This window comes from Nannospalax galili, unplaced genomic scaffold (genome assembly GCF_000622305.1).
Source record: "Nannospalax galili isolate Female #2095 unplaced genomic scaffold, S.galili_v1.0 scaffold884, whole genome shotgun sequence".
In the NCBI taxonomy this organism is placed as follows: domain Eukaryota; kingdom Metazoa; phylum Chordata; class Mammalia; order Rodentia; family Spalacidae; genus Nannospalax; species Nannospalax galili.
Genome location: NW_008352264.1, coordinates 34,251 through 53,516, shown reverse-complemented (window position 1 = coordinate 53,516; position 19,266 = coordinate 34,251). Strand labels below are relative to the sequence as shown.

Sequence of the window (19,266 nt, the reverse complement as noted above, 5' to 3'; positions counted from 1 at the left end):
GAATTGGCAATAAGGACTCCTTGAATAGATTTGCAAAAGAAGCAAAATAACTTTATTATGAGAAAATTGATAGTACAGTTTATAGAGGGATACACTGTCAACAGTGGGCCACATGAATGAGATCATTCAAGGGCCCCATTAGTGTTCAAGCTTCCTTTTATGAGGTTCAAGAGAGGGGGAATTGGTTACTAAGGGCATAGTTTGGGTGGTTCTCTATTTTGTTTTTGAAATATTTTATTTTTTATTTTTTATGTGTATGATTGTATTGCCTATATGTATGTAAGCGTACCCGTGTCGTGCAATGCCTGCAGAGGTCAAAAGAAGGCATCAGATCCCCTGGGGATGGAGTTATGGGCAGTTGTTAGCCACCATGTGAATGCTGGGAATCAAACCCTGGGTCCTCTGCAAGAGCAACCAGTCCTCTTAATCACTGAGCCATCTCTCCAGCCTGGTTCTCTATTTTGATTGATAGATTAGGTCATATATTTATTTTTCCTATGTGCATATTCCTTCCCATAATGCATCTGATTTTAATCATCTGCACTCCAAATTATGGAAGGACTTAAGGTGGTAAATAGGGGATTCTCCCTAAAAGATAACTGGAGGACAGTTTTTTTCTTACTGGTTATGCACCCCAATCCAATTCCTCTATTCTTCATACCAAGATACATTGGAAATATACTTAAATAAAAACTGTCTAAATTTAATTGCCACCAAGGGTGGAGAAGCATATTTCGTTCACAGATGGAAGCAGTGTAGCGTGCTACAGGTCAAGGGGGTTCTGAGGTTGCTAAGTGTATTGTCTGGAGAGGGATGTGTATAGTACATTCAGGTGAAAGAACTACACTTCAAGCGCATTATTACAAGGAAGGTGTGCATAACCCAAAATCAAATTGAGGTTTCAGGGTACAAAACTGTCTCTATACTTGCCTTACATACAATGTGCCAAAGCTGAATGTAGGTGCTGAAGAGATCAGATGAACATTGGCTCATCCGCTCGATCCACAAACTTTCATTCTAGTGAGAGAAACAGATAGGTAGCAGGAGAGTAAAGAAAGCGAGTCAGAGAAGTTTCTTTTGGGGTGTGACCAGCAGGATGGGGGGAGGCGGAGTTTGCAGGCAAGAGAAAAGCTGAAGGTCCATGGGCAACGATCTTAAACTATGAGTTTAAGAACAGTTCGGTTCTGTTGAGCCCAAAAGAGCCAGTGAGGGAGAAGGGAGCGTTCTGGGGCCACGTCCTGAAAGGGATTGCTGCCCAGGCTAAAGAAATTGTGTCAGGCTCTGCAAGTTACTGAGGGAGTTTAAGCAGATCAGGTTTGCAGTGTAGAGGGATTCTCTGTAGCTCCCGGAATCCAGCCAAAGAACTGAAGAAGGGAACCCCCTAGAGGTGAGGCAGTGATCCAGGAAGCACTGAGAAGCCGCAACGCGCAGCCGAGGCAGGCATCCTGGGTTACAAGACGCACTCTCCAAGAACTGTCAGCCCTAGACTAGGAGTCGGGAAATACGGAGGCAAGGCAGACACAGGTTTGTTGGGAGAGAGATTAAGAAGTTGTCTTTGAATCATTAGTACTGAACGTCCTTTGGGCAATAAAGTTCCGGAAAGCGCTGATGCAATTTCAGAGTTAAATCTGCAAAGCTGATGCAATTTCATGCAACCGTGATCGCGCAAACTGCTAGCAAAATACAAACGTAGACTGAAAACCACAACCTTTAAGAAGGGTAGGGCTTTCTCTAGTGGTTAGCAGCAACTAAGGCCGTTTCTAGGGCAACAGTCAAGGTTGCACAAGATACACAAAACACTCAGTTTCGTCCCTGGGTGGGCTCGAACCACCAACCTTTCGGTTAACAGCCGAACGCGCTAACCGATTGCGCCACAGAGACAGGCGGTGGGGTGTTTGGCTGTCAAGTCAGTTCTCTAAAGACTAAATTGGTAGTTCTCTGTAAAAACCTATAGACGAGATTGACGTAGGGACCGGGAGCATCCCGTCGTAAATAAGGACACCAGCAAATAAGAAAGGACACCAGCTTCAGTCTACGTACCAGGCTGTACCCACTGAGGCTAAAAGAAGAGGAGCAGAAGTGGATAAACGAGGGAAGAGTCTTTGGGAAATTCAAAATGGATGCTTTCTGAGGGCTTAGAGTTCAGTTGGTTTTGCTCAGAAACATGTCAATAATTTTGTGACTGGGAATTTGTGTATGCAAATTTGCATATGCGTTAAGTACTGATTCACAATTAATTCGTTTTTAAAATTATAATCACGTGTCCAGTCATGTCTGGCGAAAAGTAAGATCTAAGTAAGGGCTCTTAAGGCAAAAGTAACATCAACTGGTTTGGGGTCTTTTAGGTCTTTTTGAGACAGGGTCTCCCGGCAGCCCCAGCGGGCCCGGAACTTCCAGAGACCCGCCTGTCTCTGCCTCCCGAATTCTGGGATTAAAGGTGTGCGCCACCACGCCCAGCTCTACAAAACCTTTAAACAGAGTTTGTTTTCACACTTTGGATTTTTGCTTTGAAATGCCTTTTGGGGGGGAGAGGGGCTTAGAAAGGGTTCGCCATGTAGCTCACGCTGGCCTTGAACTTGCAGTTTCCCAAATGTTGGGATTACAGGCCTTGTTAAATGTCTTTTCTTTTATAAAATTACGATTAGATAATAATTTGGGGTAGGACTCTTTTATTAATGTTCTAACTTGGCAAAATAAAAAGTTGACCATCCTTTATTGTTAACCGGCATTTAGAGAACGTTTTTGCTTATCTATGAAGTCCACATTTGGGAATGATTACACTAAACCTCACTTCCTTTGTTAGATTGATAGCAGAAAGATTTTGTTTATGTTTCTGGTCTTTTTGAGACAGAGTCTCTCTGTAGCCCCAGCTGGCCTGGAATTTGCTATGTAGACCAAGCTGACCTCAACCTCACAGAGTGCTGGGATTAAAGGTGTGTGCCACCATGCCCCTGCCTGCAGAAAATTTTTAAATAATTGCTTTCTTGCTTATTTTGAACATATATACATTTCCTATACTTCATTTCGTGTGGGTATGACAGCAGCAAACCAAGAGAAGTTAAGAAAAAAGAATAAACTGGGCCTGGTGGTGCACGCCTTTAATCCCAGCACCCGGGAGGCAGAGGTTTCAGCAGAGGAGGTAGGAAAACACCAGAAACAACATAAATGCTCAAAACTAAGAGACTTGATTTTTTTTTTTTTTCTTTTTTTGTCTTTTTGAGACAGGGTCTCCCTGTAGTCCCTGCTGACCTGAACTCACTATGTAGACCAGGCTGGCCTTGAACTCACAAAGATCCACCTGCCTTTGCCTCCCAAGTGGTGGGACTAAAGGCTTGAACCACAATGCCAGGCCAAAACTTGATTTTTAAAAAATTATGATGTAGCCATATAGCCTAACACAATGAAATGATCTAGAGAATATTTTAGGTTACTATTTAATGATTGTAGAAATAGAACAAATCTAGGTAAAAAGTCAAGCAGGCTAAAAAAAATGTCATGATACATTTGTCCACATCCATACAATGTACAATACTAAAAGTAAACCAATGAAACCATATCTTTGGGTGCTTAAGATGTGCCAGTATAGCTCATCACCTATATCAAATTTATCACTCTGTTGCCAGACATTGCTATGGGAGAGGCTGTACCTGTGTGAGTATAGGCAGTAAAGAGAAAACCTCTGTAATTTTCTCTCTGTTTTGTTGTGAACCTAAGACAGCTCTTAAAAATAAACCCTATAAAAAAGCAAACAATATGTACAGTTTTATTCCAACTTTTTCAATATATGGCCCCCCAAAAAAGAAAAAAAGCCCAAGAGAGCTGGAGATGTAGCTCAGTATAGAGCACTTGTCTAGCATGCAGTAGACCCTATGCATTTTTTCTGGCTCCAAAAACAAGTACCGAAAAGATACTCAGCAAAACATGAATGGGTGATTTCCAGTAGTGGGGTGCCTTTCATTTGTTTTTAATTTGTTTGTTCTCTATTTTTATGCAAGAAATATGCATTACTCTTTTATACGGAAAAATTAATATTTTTTCCAAAGTGACTGTATACTATGTGCCAGGTTCTTTGACGTGTATTATAACCTTTCACACGTGAAGCAACCATTCAAAATAGGTATGATTCACACACACACACACACACACACACACACAGCCTTACCAGAAGAGACAGAAAAAACACTGGAAACACCATAAATGTTTGGAAATAGGACATTTGTTGTTGTTTTTTTAAGTGTGATGTAGCTATCTAGCCTAAGGCAATGAAGTGATTAAAAGAATGTTGAAACTGAGGCTCAAAAAGATTGAACCATTGGTCAAAGAGCTAGTTAAGTAAAATATCTGAGATTAAAAATCTGTTGGACTGTAAAAATCACACTCTTCCTAGTATAGGCCTCTACTTGAAAACTTCATAGGGTCTAAAGGATTGTGGAGTTCGAAGTGCCTCCTTGGTTTTATGGATGCAGAAATCAAAAGCTCACAGTAATTTAAAACAGCAACAATAAAACAAAAGGTCCCCCTGATTTTCAGATCTTCCCTGGGTTCAGAAAGGACATCTTTGCTATCCCCATCATCGCCTGCAGGGGTGACTGTTTCCCAAGCCTACACACCTGTAGTGCAGCAGTGGAAAGAAGCCTGGACTTGTGAACCAGGGCTGGCTACTGCTGAACTGCTACATGCTGAAGAGAAAGACGGTGCCACCTTCCTTTGGAGAAGGAAAGGCGGTGATTTGGACGCCCAGGGTTTTAAGTATGAGCCAGGGTTAAAACAAGTACTTACTCAACAGTCTGGCCCTACTTCCCACCCCCAACTTGGTTAGAAAGAGAGTAGTACTTTCGAAATCTAAACTTTATAGTTACATAAGAGTGATTAAGCTGGAACAGGATAGTAAGGGAAAACAAACACTACGTCTCCCCGTCGGGGAATCGAACCCCGGTCTCCCGCGTGACAGGCGGGGATACTCACCACTATACTAACGAGGACAACCGTAGGTTAGGGTTTCAAACCTTTACTCAAGAAAGTTACTATTGGATTTAAGAGGTGGTTGTTTACGGACAAAATTATGTCACTGTATACATTCTCACAATACAGTAGAAACATAATATGAAAAATAAATTTAGCCAGTTCTCTAATAGCTAAATAAAACAATATAAAGAAACTGGTTCCTACTTAAAATCAGTGGGTCACAAAACAAAACAAAAAGTCATGAAAGTGGGAAAGGGATTGTAGGAAGAAGGGAGGAATCGTTGGGGTGGGGTAAGGGAGGTGAGAGTAAACAGAATGCATTATATACAGGCATGCACTTGCTAAAGAACACATTTAATCAAAAAGAGACGTAATAATTTTTAAAAATCCTGTTTAGTCTGAAGCATCCAAAAATTATTTCAACATACAATCAGTATAAAAATTATTAATTAGATTTGTTTCTTAGTCTTCGAATTCTGGAATGTATTTTACACTTATGGCATACTATCACGTTAAATTTTAACAAGGAGAACAATTAGCATATAGATACACACTTCATAAAATTTACAAATCAAAAAATACACATACGCCCGTTTTTCCAATCGTACCAATAGCTGAATTGAGTACCTATTTACATTTTTCATTTAATCATTCCACTTAACTAGTGCATTTATTTCAATTAATTTGTAAATTAAAATTTAATTTGAAAACACGATGTGTTAGATGCACCAACCAGTTTGAAATGCTCAGTGACTCATGGCTACTATATGAACCGAGCAATTAGAATCCCTGCCCGACGCTGAGATTCTGACAAGAGATCTCAGATTCAGAAAATCCCATAGATTCTAAAGAGTTGAAAGTTTAAAAAGGAAGAGATAGAATGACTTCAAAAGTTTACTATGGACAAAATTTAGCTGAACTGGTTTCATACAGATAAAATACACTGTGAAGAGTAACTTTTGCTCTCTAGAAGGTTTGGAAAGGAAAAAGAAAAAAAGACGTACTTTATTGCGTTGGCCGGGAATCGAACCCGGGTCAACTGCTTGGAAGGCAGCTATGCTCACCACTATACCACCAACGCCACACACTAAGTAGCGAGAATTTTAAATTTTAACTACGCGCATCATGATTTTTTTTTTTTTTTTTTTTTTTTTTTTTTTCGATTTCCGAAAGCAAAAATATTAACCATCCCTGTGCTAAGCGAAAGGGTCCGCACCACGCCCAACCTGGTGAAAAAGCTTGACTGAGCTCCACCGAGGACGCCCCCGCCTCTTCTCAGCCCTGCTCCCCTCGCAGCCCCACGTTTCCAGCTCCGAGTCCACTGGGTACGCACTTCCGTAAGGCGATTTAGAACAGGAAATGAGGGGAAGACTGGCTTTTAAGAGACCCGCGATGGCCTGAACCGGCCCCTCTGATGTAAATTTAAGGTTTAAAGTGATGAGGGAATAGAAAACAGGAAAAACCTGTCGGTGAGTTTCACTTTTCTACTTTGTATAAATATTCAGGGAGAATTCGAAGCAGTGAATAGACGAAAGCAGTGACTAGACGAAATACTAAAGAATTTGGAAGGAGAAAAAGGACTGTAAGACTAGGGAAGTCAGGATGGCCAAGCGGTTTAAAGCCCTGCGTTCGGGGCGCAGCCTCCACTGGAGGCGTGGGGTCAAGTCACGAAAGCAGTGACTAGACGAAATACTAAAGAATTTGGAAGGAGAAAAAGGAACGTAAAACTAGGGAAGTCAGGATAGCCAAGCGGTTTAAAGCCCTGCGTTCGAGGCGCAGCCTCCACTGGAGGCGTGGGGTCAAGTCCCAGTTCTGACAACAGTATGGTTTTTTTCCCTTCCCCCCCCCCCCCCCCCCCCGCGAGGTTTATTTTATCCCATGCCAGTTGAACTATCCAACACTCAAAAGTTTTGGTACTAGAATTTTTAATTCTTCTAATCTGTGGACCTACATGTACAAAAAAATTACTTGTGCTTTACTGTAAGTATAAAAATAACTATTTTTGCTGTATTATAGGCAGGTGTCTATGAAAATCAGAATAACTGAAATTAAGATCGATCCATAACTATGAAAACATTTTTTTTCTCCTTACTTCATTTTCCCAGCGTCTAGTTACCTTTGTCCAATACCAGGGTCTATGCATCGAGCACCTGAAACAGGCAGGTATCCAAGTCTCCTCTGAAGGAACAAGTGACTACACAAGAAAAAAGCCCTAAGCCCAGGATCTCTTGATGTGCTCTAATTAGCCAACTCTTTTAATGCTAAAGCAATGCTACCTAACTTTAGTAAGCATGAGACTGATTCTCTACCACCTTGCCCAGCCCACCCCCACCACCAATGCTAATTCAGCGACTTTGCTATTTCATGCCAGAAAATCATCAGATCCAATGGAGAAGAAAAGTAAACTCTTGGAGTTGATTGCTTCATGAAAACCTTCTTCTGGAAGATCACAAATAAAACACTCTGATTTCAGAAAAGATAGATGATAGACAGATAGATAGATAGAGAGAGAGATAGATTTTTTTTTTGTCTTTTTGAGACAGGGTCTCCTTGTAGCCCCAACTGTCCTGGAACTCACTATGTAGACCAGGCTGGCCTCGAACTCACAAAGATCCTCCTGCCTCTGCCTCCCAAGTGCTGAGATTAAAGTCGTGTGCCACCATGCCCAGCTAGATATATATTTTTTAAACTTTTTGACAAAAGGATTGAACTGTTAGAAAGTTTGCCTAATAATAGAGTGTTGGTGGCACATGCCTTTAATCCCAGCAGTCTGGAGGCAAAGACAGGCAAATCACTGTTAGATCAAAGCCAGTGTGATCTGTTTAGTGAGTTCCAGGACAGCAGGGGCTATAGGAAAACTCTGTCTTAAAGACAATAAATAAATAAATAAATAAATAGCCATAAGGATGAGGATGAAAGAATTTTTTAGATTGGTTAATTAAAGTTTGCCATTCAGAACTGCATTCTCTGTCATTGACTAAGTAAACTATGACTTTGGGATATGCATTAGAGCCTTCTGAACCTTAGTTTTCTTCCTAGCAAAATGGATATAAGCATTGATAAAGTGAGGTAACCTAGGAACTCATTTGAAGTTCTGATTTCCAGTTCTACCTCAGACCTGCTGACTGGCTCTGTCTCTTACAGGATCTCCAGGTGTTTGAAATGTATATTAAAATTTCAGAAGAGCTGATCTATCTTTTGCATAAGATGATGTTTACCTGGACTACCTTTTCCTTACTTCTCACAAGACCAGTGTCATTTAGGCATTTACAATATGCCCTATGCTGTACTTACGAAGGACCAAAGTTGAATACTGTGCCTAAAAACTAAAGAGAACAATCGTGTGGGGCCAGAGAGATGGCTCAGTAGTTAAGAGCACTAACTGTTCTTGCAGAGGACCCGGGTTCGATTCCCAGCACCCACGTAGCAGCTCCCAAGCACCCGTGTAGCAGCTCCCCAGTGCCCACGTGGCAGCTCCAACCGTCCTTAACTCCAGTTCCAGGGGAATCCGCTGCCATCTTCTAACCTACACACGGGTGCACTCACATACATGCAGGCAATACACTCATTCACATAAAACAAAAGTAATGAAATACTTTAAAAAAGAAAATAATAGTGTCTTATTAATTAATTAGAATGATTTATGAGAAAATAGTTCTTAAGTGGAACATAGCCAAGCATTAAAAGTTAACACCACAGTGACAGATTTCCCCACTGATGGAATGTGATGGGTGGGGTTGCTTCAACCAAGTCATGTCTCCAGAAGACATGGATTACTAAATGAAATTTTCTGTGCCAGGCCTGGGCTATCTCTTTATGAGTTATTGATCAAAGATGTCCCAAAGGCCTCTCAAACAACACAAGCTATTGCCATTATTCTTGGTTGCCCATCATAACTAGGTAGTAAAACCCTGTTGCTGATGACACCATATACTTTGGTTTCAGGACATAGAGAAATCACTTGGACTGGGAGACTCCCTCTCTGCTTGCTTACTTTCATGGTTCTGGAAGGTGCTATGCAGGACCCTGAGAGAGACAAGATATCAATGATGTTACCTAGTCACCTGACTATCAATGCTACAATACTGACCTGCCAGACAAGATGTGCTCAGTGGTACAAAAATGGCATAAAGATTAAATTTGAGGCCACAGGAGGGAATCCATGCATGGTACTGTAAACCTGGTCAAAAGCCCATAGCTCAGGAGGTCATAGGGCCTGGGGGTGGGGGTGGGGCACCAATTACTGTTGTCTTGCTAAATGGACATGTCAAACTACCTTCTAAATATTTATGTTTATACATATAGATTAGTGCTTGTGATGGTTGGTTTTAAAGGCAACTTGCCACAAATTAGAATTACCTGAGTAGGGAGCCTCAACTGAAGAATTGTCCTGATTGCTTAAACTGATATGGGAAGACTCACCCTAAATGTGAGTGGCACCCTCTAGTAGCAGCCCAGATAAAAAGAGACATGGTAGAAGGATGATTGTTCATCTTCTGTTTGTTTGGCCTGCCCTCCAGCCACCGAGTTGATCTATCCTATTCCTGTGAAAGATGATTCCTTTGCTGACATCGGGACCAATGTTTCCAGGCTTCTCTCACTGACCATTGATCGAGGACCAGTGGCTCTTCAGGAATCCTCCAAGTTTTTGTACCAAATTGGGGCTGCTGAGGCACCTAGCCCACTGACTGAGCAACTACCAGGATCTTGATCTCTTCAGTGTAGACGGCCACTGTGGAACTCCTCCAGTTGCTGAGGCCCCCACCCGACGGCCACTGTGGAACTCCTCCAGTTGCTGAGGCCCCCACCCAGCCTCAAGAAAGAGAAACTACAGGTTCAGCCTCTCAGGTATGATTCAGCCGTAGTTACAATTTTGAAGTAATCAGATTAATAGATTCTTTTAGTATATACTCATTTTGTCAGTTCTGTTCCTCTAGAGAACCCTGACTAATACAGTGCTGCCCTTTCCTTGGCCAGAAAAATTTCTTTCTGCAGTGGGTAGCAGTTAACAGAGTGACTCAAAACTGGTCAAAGTGCTGAGAATAAGTGACTCTTGAATGTTCAGCCCTAAACTGGATATCTATATCAAATATCAAGGAAGGGATGCAGAAAGAATGTAAGAATGGAGGATGAGGAAGAGTCCTGGGAAATGCTGCCTTCTGGACATGACGACATGCCCATAGCACTCATGAATTCAATGCAGCTATGATTACCCATAGAGACCCACAGAAGATTAAGTCAAAAGGATCTGTCCACATTCCAGCAGGCAGCACTAATTGGATTCCAGTTAAAGAAGAAGAAGAAGAAAAAGGAAGAGGAGGAGGAGGAAGAGGAGGAGGAGGAGGGGGAGGGGGAGGAGGGGGAGGAGGAGGAAGGGGAGGAGGGGAGGCGCAGCTGCCCAGGCTCGGGGCAAAGGATATGGCCATTCCGTGATCTTTTTGGCGTATTTTCTCACCACGTTGTCTTCGCTGAAGAGGAACAGGGAGCGGTTGACCGTGAGGCAGTTCTGGCGGACAGGGATGGGGTTGTAGAGGGCCATGGTCCGCGCTCTCTGCGCCATCGACTGCTTGTACATCCTCTGCGCCCCCGGTTGCGCGCCCTGCCGGCTGCCCCCGGCTCCTCGGCCCGCGGCGCCCACGACCACCCCGGCGGCCGGCCCCGAGCCTCCTCCGCCGGCGCCGTAGCGGCCCGGCATCTCAGGGGGAGGGGAAGGAAGGGGAGGGAGAGGGGGAGGGGGAGGAGGAAGAAGAAGAAGTAGAAGAGGAATTAGAAGAAGAAAAGTAGAGGCCGTGAAGATTAAAGGTCAATGTGTTAGGGGCTGTTGAGGTGTTGGGAGTGTTGGGGAGGGACAGGATCAAGACAGGTAGATTATATTCTGTATGATATTGTCAAGAATAAATAAAAGATATTAAATATAAGGGACCTCATGTGAGGGTGGCAGTAATCAGAATGCAATAGATGATAGATAGATAGATAGATAGATAGATAGATAGATAGATAGATAGATGATAGTTAGATGATAGGTATAGAGATATGAAACTGTGGTGATGCATGCCTTTAATCCCAGCAATCGGGAGGCAGAGGGTCTCTCTCTGAGTTCAAGGCCAGCCTGGTTATGTATTGAGTTCCAGGACAGCTGGGGCTACAGGAAGACCCTGTCTCAAAAAGACCAAAAAAAAAAAATCTGATTTTTTTTTAAATCAGACAAATCAAAATTAACGGACTTTTTATAAAATATATTACCAGTACTCTTGAAAAGTGTAGAAGTCTTTAAAGCTAAGACGAGGAGACTGTCACAGATTGTAGGGTGTTTAGGAGACATGGTAAGTGAGTACAATATGAAATGCTGGATTATATTCTGAAACAGAAAAAGGATGTTAGTGGGAAAATGTGAAAACTGAATAAAGCCTACAGCTACTATGGTAGTAGTTTTCCAATGAAATTTTCTTACCTTTGATAAGTGTATCATGGTTATGTAACATCTTAACATTAGGGGAAACTGGCTGGCAGATATGCAGTAATTTCTCACAGAATCTTTGCAACTCTTCTGTCAATCTAAAATCACTACAAAAAAAAAATAACTTTAAAGTGATTGTCCATTAGTAGGAATTAGGGATAGGGCAAGAAACTGCTTATAGTAGTATTTGATTTCTTTTTTTTTTGTATTTTATTTTTATTTTATGTGTACGAATGTCTTGCTTGCTTGCATGAAGGTAGGTGCACGCTTGTCCTGTCAGAAGAGGGCATCGGATCTCCTGACGTTACAGGTGGTCGTTAAGCCCTGGGTCCTTTGCAAGAGCAGTCAGTTCTCTTAATCTCTGAACCATCTCTCCAGCCCCCAGTTTCTTAATAATGAGCATATATGTTCATTTAATTTATTCTGTTTGGAGGAACTGGGTAAAATAGTTGTAATTACAATCAAAGTAAGACTATATACAACAGAAGTCTTGGCAATTGTCTATTACACAAGAAACTAAACCAAAATGATCAACAGCAGCCACTTAAAAATACATGCAATATTGAGGGGCTGGAGAGGTCAGTGGTTAAAAGCACTGTCTGCTCTTGCAGAGTACCCAGGTTTGAATCCCACTACCCACATGGTGGCTAACAACCATCTGAAACTCCAGTTCCAGGAGATTCAACGCCGACTTCTGACCTCCGGGGGAATTGCATGACCTGGGTGCACTTACATGCAGGCAATACACTCATACACATTAAAAAATAATAAAGTATTTAAGTAAAAAATACATGTGGGGGCTAGAGAGATGGCTCAGCAGTTGGTTGTTCTTGCAGAAGACCCAGGTTCGAATCCCAGAACCCACATGGCAGCTAACAATTGTCCGTAACTCCAGTTCCAGGGGATCTGATAGCCTCTTCTGTCCTCCACAGGCATTGTACAACATGGGTGCACTTACCTAAATGCAGGCAATACACGCATACACATAAAATAAAAATAATAAATGCAATAATAGAATATGAAAAATAGATGCAATACTTAAATTGCTTAAATCTCACTATAGAAAATTTAAATAACACCTATTTGGGGGGATCTGAGTTGTTTTCACAACTAAATAAAACACAATAAAATGTGTAGTTTTTTCAAACTTAAAAGAAAGATGTTGTTGAACTGCTAGGAAACTCTGAAATGCTGTAAGTATCCTCAGTCCTCTTTGGAAGAACAAATAGATTGAAGTGGTTAAAGTTAAAAAATGAAAAGAAACACTGGGCGTGGTGGTGCACGCCTTTAATCCCAGCACTTGGGAGGCAGAGGTAGGCAGATCTTTGTGAGTTCGAAGCTCCTTTTTTGTGATGTTTTATTGAATTTTTGTGTATTTCATACAGAATATCTTAATCAACTTTATACCCCTTTCCCCATTGAAACTCTCCCATACCCCTCTATTGGATTTCATGCATTTTGTCATTTGTGTTAAAGCCTAGCAAGTCAAGTTAGTGTCCCCAGATGTCTTGAACACTTTTAAGATGTTTCTTAGTCATCTTTATTTTTCTTTGGAGAACTCTGTTCAAATCCATAGCCCATCTTTTAATTTGGTCATTTTTTTTCTTGATTCTTTGTTTTTTGAGTTCTTGATACATTCTAGATGTTAAAACTCTATCAGATGTGTTGCTGGTGAGGATTTTCTCCCATTCTGTGGGTTTTTTCTGGATTGTTTCTTTTGCTGTACAGAAGCTTTTTAGTTTGATGAGGTCCCACTTGTTGATTATTGACCTTAATTCCTGAGCAACTGATATCCGATTTAGAAAGTCCTTTTCTACTCCTCTATCTTGTAAGTTATTGCCAATATTTTCTTCTGTTTTAGAGTTTCAGGTTTCACATTGAGGTATTTGATCCATGTGGAGTTGACTTTTGTGCAAGGTGAAAGATAGGGCTTTAGTTTCATTCTTCTATAGGTGGAGATCCAGTGTTGCCAGCACCGTTTGTTGAAGATGTTGTCTTTCCTTCAATGCGTGTTCTTGGCACCTTTCTCAGAGAGCAGGTGGCTGAAATTGCATGTACTCACGTGTGGGTCTTCAATTATGTTCCATTGATCTATGTCTCTATTACTGTTCCAGTACCATGCTGTTTTAATGGTTATGACTCTGTAATGTAGTTTGAGATCTGTTATGATAATCCCCAAGCCTTGATCTTTGTACTCAGGATTGCTTTGACTATTCTTTTGTGACTCCATATGAATTTATGATTTTTTTTCTAATTCTGTGAAGAATGTCATGGGGGATTTTGATTGGAATTGCATTGAATCTATAAATTGCTTTTGGTAGAATTAAAGCAAAGCTGAACAGCATATACGTATGAAAAATCCATGATGAAACCCATTACTTTTACACGAATATTAAAAATTAATTTTGGGGGCCAGATATAGGGGTCAGCATTTAAGGGTGCATACTGATTTTGTAGAGTACCAGATTTTGCATCTTAGCACCCACACCAGGTGACTCACAAAGGCCTCTAACTCCAGCTCCAAGAAGATCCCATGCCTCTGGCTTCTAAGGGCACTTGCATGCACATACACATACCCTAACACAGACACATAAGCAGACACATAATTAATAAATGATAAAAATAGGCAGAGTTAATATCAGCACTTGGAGGGAGAGGCAGGAGGATCTCTATAAGGTCCAGGCCAGACTACATAGGGACTTTGTCATAGTGAGTTGTAGCAGGATGGTCTACATATTGAGTTCCAGGCAAGATGGAGTTATACAGTGAAACTGTCTCAAAAAACAGCAACAACAACAACAATAATAATAATAAATCTTTTTTATTTTTATTTTATGTGTATGTGTGTATTGCCTGCATGTAGTTAAGTGCAATGCCTGTGGAGGTCAGAAGAGGCAGTCGGATCCCCGGGGACTGGAGTTTCAGACAGTTGCTAACTACCATGCAGGTGCTGGGATTTGAACCCGGATCTTCTGCAAGAACAACCAGTGTTCTTAACCGCTAAGCCATCCTCCAACCCCAATAAAAAATCCTTTTATAAATTTCATTTTAAAGAAACATCTTGTGCATAGCCTTGTGAATTTTTTTCACATCCCTCTTTCAGCACCCACCCCAAGATTTTCTACTTCTGAAATCTGAGACTCATCATTTACTTAACTGATTAGAATAAAAACTAAGTAGGAGTTTTTAAACGTTTATTTAGAGCTAAAACTACATTGCACATAACAAAACCCATGCATGCAATTAAAAAACATACAAAATGGACATGAAGGCAATGTCAGAGGGCCACACAGACAATAATAAATCGCTTTGAGTTGTTTAAAATGAGAGAAGTGGACTTAAAATATCCAATAACAAAGACCTCAATGATAAAACATAGTGAGATAAAACAAAAGAAGAAAAATGAGGAAACCACTCCCAGCATCGAGGACAAGATGCCCAACCAACCCCTGAAGTTACAAGGCAGGATTATATAGAACAGTCCAGAAGGCCCATAAGCCCAACCCTTCCAGTCACAGCTGACTTCTCACAGCTGACTTCTCACTAGGGGCCATTCAGTCAACCTCCTCAATGACAGGGCCAGTACTAGGCCTCTCCTGACGGGCTTGAGCCCCACAACTGCTGCCCCCAGGAACACCAGGCCCCCCGTAGAGCCTAGAGAAGATGGGCTGGCAGATTTGCTCCAGCTCCTTCTTCTGATGCTCATACTCCTCCTTGTCTGCCAACTGGTTGTGGTCCAGCCAGGTGAGGACTTCCTGACACTTGTCTTGCACTTTGAGCCTGTCCTCTTCTGGAATCTTTGCCCTGAGGCTTTCTTCTTGCAAGGAACTCTTTACATGGAAGATGTGGGCCTCCAGGGAGTTTTTGGCAGCCACTCTGTCCCTCTGGACCTCATCCTCAGCCTTGTACTGCTCTGCCTCTCGAACCATCCTCTCCACCTCCTCCTTGCTCAGCCGGCCTTTGTCATTGGTGATGGTGATCTTGTTAGCCTTGCCTGTACTCCTGTCAGTGGCTGTCACACTCAGGATACCATTGGCATCTATGTCAAAGGTTACTTCAATCTGAGGGACTCCCCGTGGGGCTGGGGGGATGCCACTGAGCTCAAAACGACCCAGCAGGTTGTTGTCCTTTGTCATGGCCCTCTCACCCTCATACACCTGGATCAGGACCCCAGGCTGGTTGTCAGAGTAAGTCGTGAAGGTCTGGGTCTGCTTGGTGGGGATGGTGGCATTCCTCTGGATCAGCGTGGTCATGACTCCACCGGCAGTCTCTAGCCCCAGGGACAGGGGAGCCACATCCAACAGCAGGAGATCCTGCACCTTCTCACACTTGTCCCCCATCAACACGGCCGCCTGCACAGCAGCCCCATAGGCCACAGCCTCATCCGGGTTGATGCTCTTGTTCAGCTCCTTGCCGTTGAAGAAGTCTTGCAGCAGCTTTTGCACCTTGGGGATGCGGGTCGAACCACCCACCAGAATGACGTCGTGGATCTGGACCTTGTCCAGCTTGGCATCTCTCAGGGCCTTCTCCACGGGCTCCAGGGTGCTGCGGAAGAGGTCTGAGCACAGTTCCTCGAAGCGGGCACGAGTGATGGACGTGTAGAAGTCCACACCTTCGAACAAGGAGTCTATCTCCAAGGTAGCCTGGGTGCTGGAGGACAGGGTGCGCTTGGCTCGCTCGCAGGCCGTGCGCAATCTGCGCAGCGCTCTCTTGTTTCCGCTTACATCTTTCCCGTACTTGCGCCTGAATTCCTCCACGAAGTGGTTCACCAGCCGGTTGTCGAAGTCCTCTCCACCCAAGTGAGTGTCTCCAGCCGTGGCCTTCACCTCAAAAACACCCGCGTCGAGTGTAAGCACTGACACGTCGAAGGTGCCCCCACCCAGGTCAAAAATGAGCACGTTGCGTTCTCCGGCACCGCGCCGGTCTAGCCCGTAGGCGATGGCGGCCGCCGTGGGCTCATTGATGATCCGAAGCACGTTGAGCCCCGCGATGGCACCCGCGTCCTTGGTGGCCTGGCGCTGCGAGTCGTTGAAGTAGGCAGGCACGGTGATCACCGCATGCCTCACCGGCTGGCCCAGGTAGGCCTCTGCTGTCTCTTTCATCTTGCTCAGCACCATGGACGAGATCTCCTCGGGGTAGAACGCCTTGTCCTGCCCGCGGTAGGACACGCGCACTTTCGGCTTGCCCCCCTCGCTCACCACCTGGAACGGCCAGTGCTTCATGTCCGCCTGCACAGTGGAGTCGGTGAACTTGCGGCCGATCAGCCTCTTGGCGTCGAACACCGTGTTGTGCGGGTTCAGGGCCGCCTGGCCCTTGGCGGCGTCGCCCACCAGCCGCTCCGAGTCGGTGAAGGCCACGTAGCTGGGCGTGGTGCGGTTGCCCTGGTCGTTGGCCACGATCTCCACCCGGCCTTGCTGGAACACGCCCACGCAGGAGTACGTGGTGCCCAGATCGATGCCGATCGCCACTTCTCTGGGAGCACACATGGCTGCGGCGGCTTCTCTCTCGTTCGGATGCTCGGATGCAGAGGGGGATGCTCGAGGTGGCTCGGATGCAGCAATGCAGAAGAGGATGCTCGAGGTGGCTCGGATGTAGGGATGCAGAAGAGTACTCTCCAATTGACGAGAGGCGGTGTGGCTCAGCCCTAGTCGGAGTTCGGTGGCGTGGTCCTCTCCTGTCTCTCCAGCCAGCCCAGCTGTGATCTGCTGGGCTCCGCTTCCACCGGCTTTTTATCCGGTTGTGGGAGTCCCGCCTCCTCCCGCCCCAGCAGCCGAGAACCTTCGCGCACCTTCTCAGCCAGCCCAGAACCAGCGGTCCCCGCCCTCCGGGGCTGACTCAGCCGGGTCTGCCAAGCTGACTCAGGCAGAATAATCCGGCCGAGCTGCAGAGTGGAGTGTCTGGTACAACGCATTGTGACTCAGAGCTGCTGAGAAGAAGCGCCGAATGTTCCAGCTTTTCCCAGCTGATTCTAAAGGCGCTGGTTTGTGTTACAAGCTAGGTGGGAGCAACTTAAGTTTCCCCTGTTGCTGGGAGGAGTCCTCCGAGCGCGCAAGCCTGGAACTGGGTTAGGCCAGGTCAGGAGGCTTCAGAAAGCCGGAAGTGTGCCGTCCTGGAAACAAACCAGAATTTTAAATCGTTGGCTTTTGTTTTGGTTTTGGCGTTATAAAAGCATGAACACTCAAAACCAAAGAGCAGTGCTTTGAGAACTGATTTAGAGAGATTCGATACCGTGTAGCATGCAGATAGATCAACTGAAGAAGAGTGCTGCAAGCCGCTTTTCTACGTTGGCATTGGTGGTTCAGTGGTAGAATTCTCGCCTGCCACGCGGGAGGCCCGGGTTCGATTCCCGGCCAATGCAAACGGAAAATTTTTCTTCGCTGAGGTTTTTCGAATATTCGATTCACTTTTCTTTCCCCAGCTTTCCTCAGAGGATTCTTTGCTTTAGTGATTCTTGGTTTTTCACCGGTTTACTTCTGAGGAACTCGAGCTTTGCACTGTGGCTGTAAGATTCGGGAGTGACCTGGCGGGACCGCCCATGAGAGAAGGATGAATCAAGGAAAGCCAGATTTCACTCTTGGATTTGAGACCTATCCTGAGATGCTCACAGAGCATCATCCCCAGAGCCATTTGGAAAGATTTTTCTTTTTCTGTGACTAGTGGAATTGAACCCAGGATTCAGGTGTAGAATAAATTGCTGCAACCCCAGTCCATCTTACGCTCTAAAGGATGAGATGGGTTCAGCAAGGTAGTAAAGCCACACGCTTCTTAGCAAGTTTGGGGTTTTGCGAATTAAGTTATCATGTTCCAATTTCTTTAATTCAGAACATTCCATTTAAACTTTCTGATATTGGACTTAAATTGAAATCCAACAGAAGATACATTTCAGAGATGTCCTTGAGGAAGAGGACCAAACTCACACACACACACACACACACACACACACACACACACACACACACTCTATAACCTCCCCATCGGAGGACACATACAAACTTGGGTCTTCCGAGTGGCACCACTAAACTCTCAAGGCCGGCAATTAGGTGAGATGACGGCTAGAAAACGTACTTTTTGATAGTGTATTTTAACTGCATCTTAAAGGAATTTAAAATACTATTTTGCCCTATCATGAAAAGGGGAGGGGCTCATGAGGTCTTGCTCCTCCCTGAGGATCTATATAGTTGCTGAGGGAGGGAGATTTTCTTCAGGATTATAGCCACTGTAAATTGTCCATGCTCCTGTAAATAACCCCTCACCCACATTCTTGATTAAGCTTACTGGTTCACAAAATAAATAAAATAAAATAAAATACAAGGCTAGACATGGTGCCACATACCTTTAATTTCAGCACTCAGGAGCCAGAGGCAGATGAACCTCTGAGTTCAAGGACAGCCTGGTCCAGAGGCAAGTGGATCTCTGTGAATTCAATGCCAGCCTGGTCTATCAAGTTCCAGGCCAGCCATGGCTACATAGTGAGACCCTGTATCGAAAAAACTTAATATATTAATCTTTAATTAGTTAATTAATTTTGAATTCTATTGTTACCCAACTTAAAGGAAATTTCTAATTTATTTATGTGTTTATGTTTGTGAGATAAGATCTCTGACACTGGTAGCTGAGACTGTCCTTGAACTTGTCTTCCTGTCTCCACTTCTCAAGTGCTGGTGCTCCTGGAGGGGGTCTCCATCTGGGATGCACTGTTCATCTTCTTCGTGTCCCAAACAAACACTTGTTACCTAGGAATCGGAGTTCCCTTTTGAAGGTTCTTAGTCTCATTGAAAAAAGGAATTTTTAAAACAGACTCAGAAGGAAACTCAAGGGCCATTATATTAGAGCTTGAGAGAAAA

General features: G+C 43.9%; 1 protein-coding gene, 1 long non-coding RNA gene and 4 other non-coding genes across 7 annotated transcripts in view; 2 read left to right on the top strand and 4 right to left on the bottom strand.

Annotated features, from left to right (window-relative positions):
* Positions 1-1,807: 1,807 nt before the first annotated feature.
* On the bottom strand, positions 1,808-1,881 carry Trnan-guu. The gene has a single exon. It is a non-coding gene; the product is annotated as a tRNA-Asn (tRNA).
* A 3,029-nt stretch (positions 1,882-4,910) lies between these two features.
* On the bottom strand, positions 4,911-4,982 carry Trnad-guc. Its single transcript has one exon. It is a non-coding gene; the product is annotated as a tRNA-Asp (tRNA).
* A 992-nt stretch (positions 4,983-5,974) lies between these two features.
* Trnag-ucc lies at positions 5,975-6,046 on the bottom strand. Its single transcript has one exon. It is a non-coding gene; the product is annotated as a tRNA-Gly (tRNA).
* A 284-nt stretch (positions 6,047-6,330) lies between these two features.
* LOC115066964 overlaps positions 6,331-19,266 on the top strand; it is an 18,675-nt gene continuing 5,739 nt past the window's right edge. The window contains exons 1-3 of one of the 2 annotated variants that reach the window (XR_003846404.1): positions 6,337-6,434; positions 8,911-9,134; positions 9,486-10,153. This is a non-coding gene — a long non-coding RNA (uncharacterized LOC115066964). Of the gene's footprint in view, positions 6,435-8,910; positions 9,135-9,485; positions 10,154-19,266 lie in introns of those variants that run through there. The other variant, XR_003846403.1, reaches the window with a different exon arrangement.
* Positions 14,603-17,198, bottom strand: Hspa6 (heat shock protein family A (Hsp70) member 6). Its single transcript, XM_008849058.2, has one exon. It carries the CDS (start codon positions 16,906-16,908, stop codon positions 14,977-14,979), a length of 1,932 nt encoding a protein of 643 aa, XP_008847280.1. The 5' UTR covers positions 16,909-17,198; the 3' UTR covers positions 14,603-14,976.
* Trnag-gcc lies at positions 17,710-17,780 on the top strand. Its single transcript has one exon. It is a non-coding gene; the product is annotated as a tRNA-Gly (tRNA).

What these genes read in the sequence shown, in the direction of transcription:
- Hspa6 (XM_008849058.2), bottom strand. Translation starts at nt 16,908, where the DNA reads ATGTGTGCTCCCAGAGAAGTGGCGATCGGCATCGATCTGGGCACCACG.